The following is a 3,864-nucleotide window of genomic DNA, read 5'->3' as shown; positions in this document are numbered from 1 at the left end:
TTGATTGATTGATTGATTGATTGATTGATTGATTGATTGATTGATTGATTGATTGATTGATTGATTGATTGATTGATTGATTGATTGATTGATTGTCAGTTTTCTTGTTTTGAGTGAGAGGATGAAGCCAAAAAAAACTTGATCTTCTGCCCGCATACTGAGAATGAAGCCAGGTGTCTTACTGTATCCTGAGTTCACAGTTGGAGGGTAAATAAGCTCTTGGCTGCAAACCAAAAACCAGCCCATGTAAGCATGAATAAAATGAACCTACTTGTGTTGCACAGTGGTGCATTACATCCAGACTGAATTGAACTCACCTCTGTCTTTGAGTGTGTTTTCCATTAATGTCTCTCCACACTGTGTGCAGGATGAGTYTGTCGGTAAGTCAGTCAGGCTCAAACCCAAACAATCCTTACATGATGGATGTCCGCAAATAAAATAAACCAAATCCTTCAGAACCTGTTGACACACTGAGCAGCTGCTTAGCTCCTCGCTGAATTTCTGACTGCAAATAAGAACAAATGCAAATTTTCTTTAAAGGGAAAATAGCAATAACAAATTAATATGAGGAGAAAATATCCACAACTCAGAACTAGAAAAATTAATGTCATTGTAACCCATCACTATAAGTTGCACATACCATTTTGATTTGGCTTTTCTAAAGTTAACTGGCGGACCCTTTGACCTGTTGCTTTTAACAGAGACGCCGCTGGGGCCTGGGGGCTCATCTCCATTCTTCTGGGAACTAAAAGAAGGAAGTATTCTCGGGATTTGCATTTTCTAGTTAGTTTTATCACACCTCATGTCGAGACATTTGAGGCATGAAATTATGAAAAAAATATTTGACTACATTTGCAAGGCAGATTTGCTCTACAAGGAGGTGGTGCTCTGCAAAAACACATTTTATCACGTAATTTTGGTCCAGTTTCTAAAGCAAATATATCAGTACACATAAAATAAATCAAAACTAAGTTATAAGTACCTTTCCAGCAAAATAGATGACCTAGTTTTAAGTCAATAATTCCTTAATTAATATATTAATAATCCAGTTCCTTTGTAAGATTATTTAACTTATTACAGAAAACTTTTCAGATGTTATTAGTGAAATAATTTATCATTAGGACTAGTACATTTTCATCAAAAATAAGGAATTATTGACTTAAAAAAGGGTCATTTACCTTGTTGGAAAGTTACTTACTTTTGTTTTATTTTAAGTGCAGTAAGATATTTGCAGTAGAAGCTGCACTGCAAAAGCACTTAAGATCTGGTATCAAAGTAAGGAGGTTGAATTAATGAAATTATGCTCTTTTAATTAAACTACACCCATATTATGACACAAAGACATACAGGAGATTTATGGGTTGTTTAAAGTTGTATTTCTTAAACTAATATCACTTGATACATTTTTCCTACTCATGTCACAACTATGATTACCAAACTGTGTGATCTCCAGGTGATCTGGTCTTTGCTGCAGATTTCCGTCTCTTCCTCTGGCCAGACATTTGTTTTGCTGCAGAAGAACAGAAATATTTTACAATTATTTAACAACTGAGTTTAAGTGCAGGTTGAAGAGGAAAATGAGATTTTTACAGTTTCTGGTTGCATCTGTAGGTCAACACATGGGACATTTTACAGGTGCACTTACATTTTATGTGTGTGAAAGTGTGATGAAGGTTAAATGAAACAATAACATGACATGATTGAATTTTAACAATATTTACTACAGATTATAAATATTCTTCTGTTTTTCTAGTTGTTTACATGTGAAGTGCACAGAGAAGTCTGCACTACCACTTTAAATTTATTGCAACACATTGGTCCGTTGCACCACTTGCTTCCTCTGACCAAAGAGGAAGTCTCTTTGGTCGTCTTGCATTAAAGTTAATACATTTCAAAATGGTTGTAATTATTTCACAACTCAAAAAGAAACAAAACATCTTTAAAACAGGAACATTTGAGTTTCCTGTGGAAACTCAAATGTTTCCACAGGAATAGATCAATATAAATATAAATCCTCTTTCTTGTTTTAAATAGTTACAAAAAGCTGAATAAGAATAAAAGAGAATAGATTATGGTGGGAAATGGGTGAGATTAAAAAACAGTAATTAAGAGAATACAGTTGATCATAGTATTTATAACAGGATTAAGGAAAAGCTGAGCAGCATTTAAGAGATTTACAACATTATGGGTAAATATTGTTTGTGATATAATGTTGTTTAAACAAGAATAAAATAAACCAGATAATTGTTCACCTTTAAAGTGAAGATTATTGGATTCTAGTTGGTCTTCAGCGCAGGACGCCTGTCTGAGTTACCCCAAATGTAATCCATTTAACCATCCACATGACATACAACCTGTATTTAATTAGTTTATGTCTGAACTAAACACATCAAAATATTTATTTTTCAAAATAAATAAGAGGTTTAAACAAGAGGCATAAAGTCACAATAACCGATGCCTTTTATTACCTTCCTGTCTAACAGATGGTGAAAGTTTTTCATACAAATATTTATATATTTCAGAAAGAAGAATACATTTAAGCATTGTTTCATTATATACATATACTGACAGAGTAAAATTTTTTTTTATAAGAACATTTTGTTTTCTTAGCAGCTACTGAATGTGCAGAATAAATAGGTTTGATCATTTATTCTGGCAAAAAATGTTTTCATATCGTCAAGGTAAGTTTTAATAAATTGATTATTGATTCCAGCTAAAGCCGAGTTTAATCACTTCTTTAAAATGAACAAAAAACTCAGTCATGAAAAAAAATAATAGAAAGTTTATAAAGAAAGAAAAAGATGTTTTAGAGAACAAAATAAAACTTACTGGTATTTTAAAGTTATTCTTTCTGTTGTTCCTTCTTCTTTCCTTTAATTATAAAAAAATAACAGCCTTAAATTTGTCCGTCCTGGAAGATGTGATAAAAAGGTTCATCAGCTCTTTGTCCTTGAACGCATGTGGCAGAAAACAACATGGCCCCAGTTACTCTTCACAGAGGCGTGGCTGAGATAAAACACAAACTCTACTTCCCAGCATCAACTGTCGTTTTTTGGCGGTTATTTTCAACTCCACAGTTTGTCTTAACTGTCATTCATCTTTGATTCCGTTCATAACAAAAGATAAGGGAGGATAGAGGTTTGTTGATGCTGTTTAAATTCAGGACCATCTGCTGTTTTTCATTGTTTACACAAACCAGCCCAGCAGGTGTGATGACATGGATCATTTGAATAGACCATCTGATACTCTAATACTTTTTACTTTTAGCCCAGCATTAAAATAAAATATACTTTACCTATTCTAATTTGTGTTAAACATGACAGTCTAACTCAGTTAAAGACAAATTGTTCAACATGCAAAATTTAAGCAAGTACTGAACAAATAAAAACACAAAGACACATACAAACTGGTTTGTATGTTGACGAGGGTTAGGGTTAGGGTTTAACCTCAGCATGTAGAGACCTACATGCTGAGGTTCCCTTCAAAGACGTGCAGATCAGGTTAAAAAGCTCCTGAAGGTTCTGCTCTGTTGCTCGTCTCTCATGTCTGTCTTTGTGTTGAACTGATAAAAGTCTCACCCTTTGTGGATCCTAACCTCCTGTTAGCCTCTGTCATCACTAAGCTACTGTGCAGGATGTTGACACTGGAATAGACAATAGATAAAGACCTCAGTGCTGAAAAGACTTTTATTATGCGATTATTGTTAATGAAAAACATTTCAGTTGGAATACTTAAAAAAAAATCTGACTCAAGAATGTTTTGCATATAAAACTCCCCTATGCCAGGATTTTATTTTTTTTTTATTGCTTTCCTTCACATGAACTATGCAAATACACCATGGACTGTTTTGCATAGTGATAATTC

At 33.5% G+C, this 3,864-nt stretch overlaps 1 protein-coding gene across 1 annotated transcript in view; it reads right to left on the bottom strand.

Moving 5' to 3' along the window:
- LOC103480840 (protein NLRC3-like) overlaps nt 1-2,958 on the bottom strand; it is a 25,414-nt gene extending 22,456 nt beyond the window's left edge. The window contains exons 1-4 of the mRNA XM_008436031.2: nt 2,830-2,958; nt 1,435-1,510; nt 641-745; nt 318-505 (exon numbers count right to left, since the gene is read on the bottom strand). Coding sequence (XP_008434253.2) covers nt 318-505; nt 641-745; nt 1,435-1,502 — 361 coding nt within the window. The 5' untranslated portion in view covers nt 1,503-1,510; nt 2,830-2,958. The remainder of the gene's footprint in view (nt 1-317; nt 506-640; nt 746-1,434; nt 1,511-2,829) is intronic.
- Between the last annotated feature and the right edge of the window lie 906 nt (nt 2,959-3,864).

This window comes from Poecilia reticulata, linkage group LG18 (assembly GCF_000633615.1).
Source record: "Poecilia reticulata strain Guanapo linkage group LG18, Guppy_female_1.0+MT, whole genome shotgun sequence".
Lineage (NCBI taxonomy): Eukaryota > Metazoa > Chordata > Actinopteri > Cyprinodontiformes > Poeciliidae > Poecilia > Poecilia reticulata.
The sequence above is the reverse complement of the archived record's forward strand: the minus strand, read 5'-3'. Positions and strand labels throughout refer to the sequence as shown.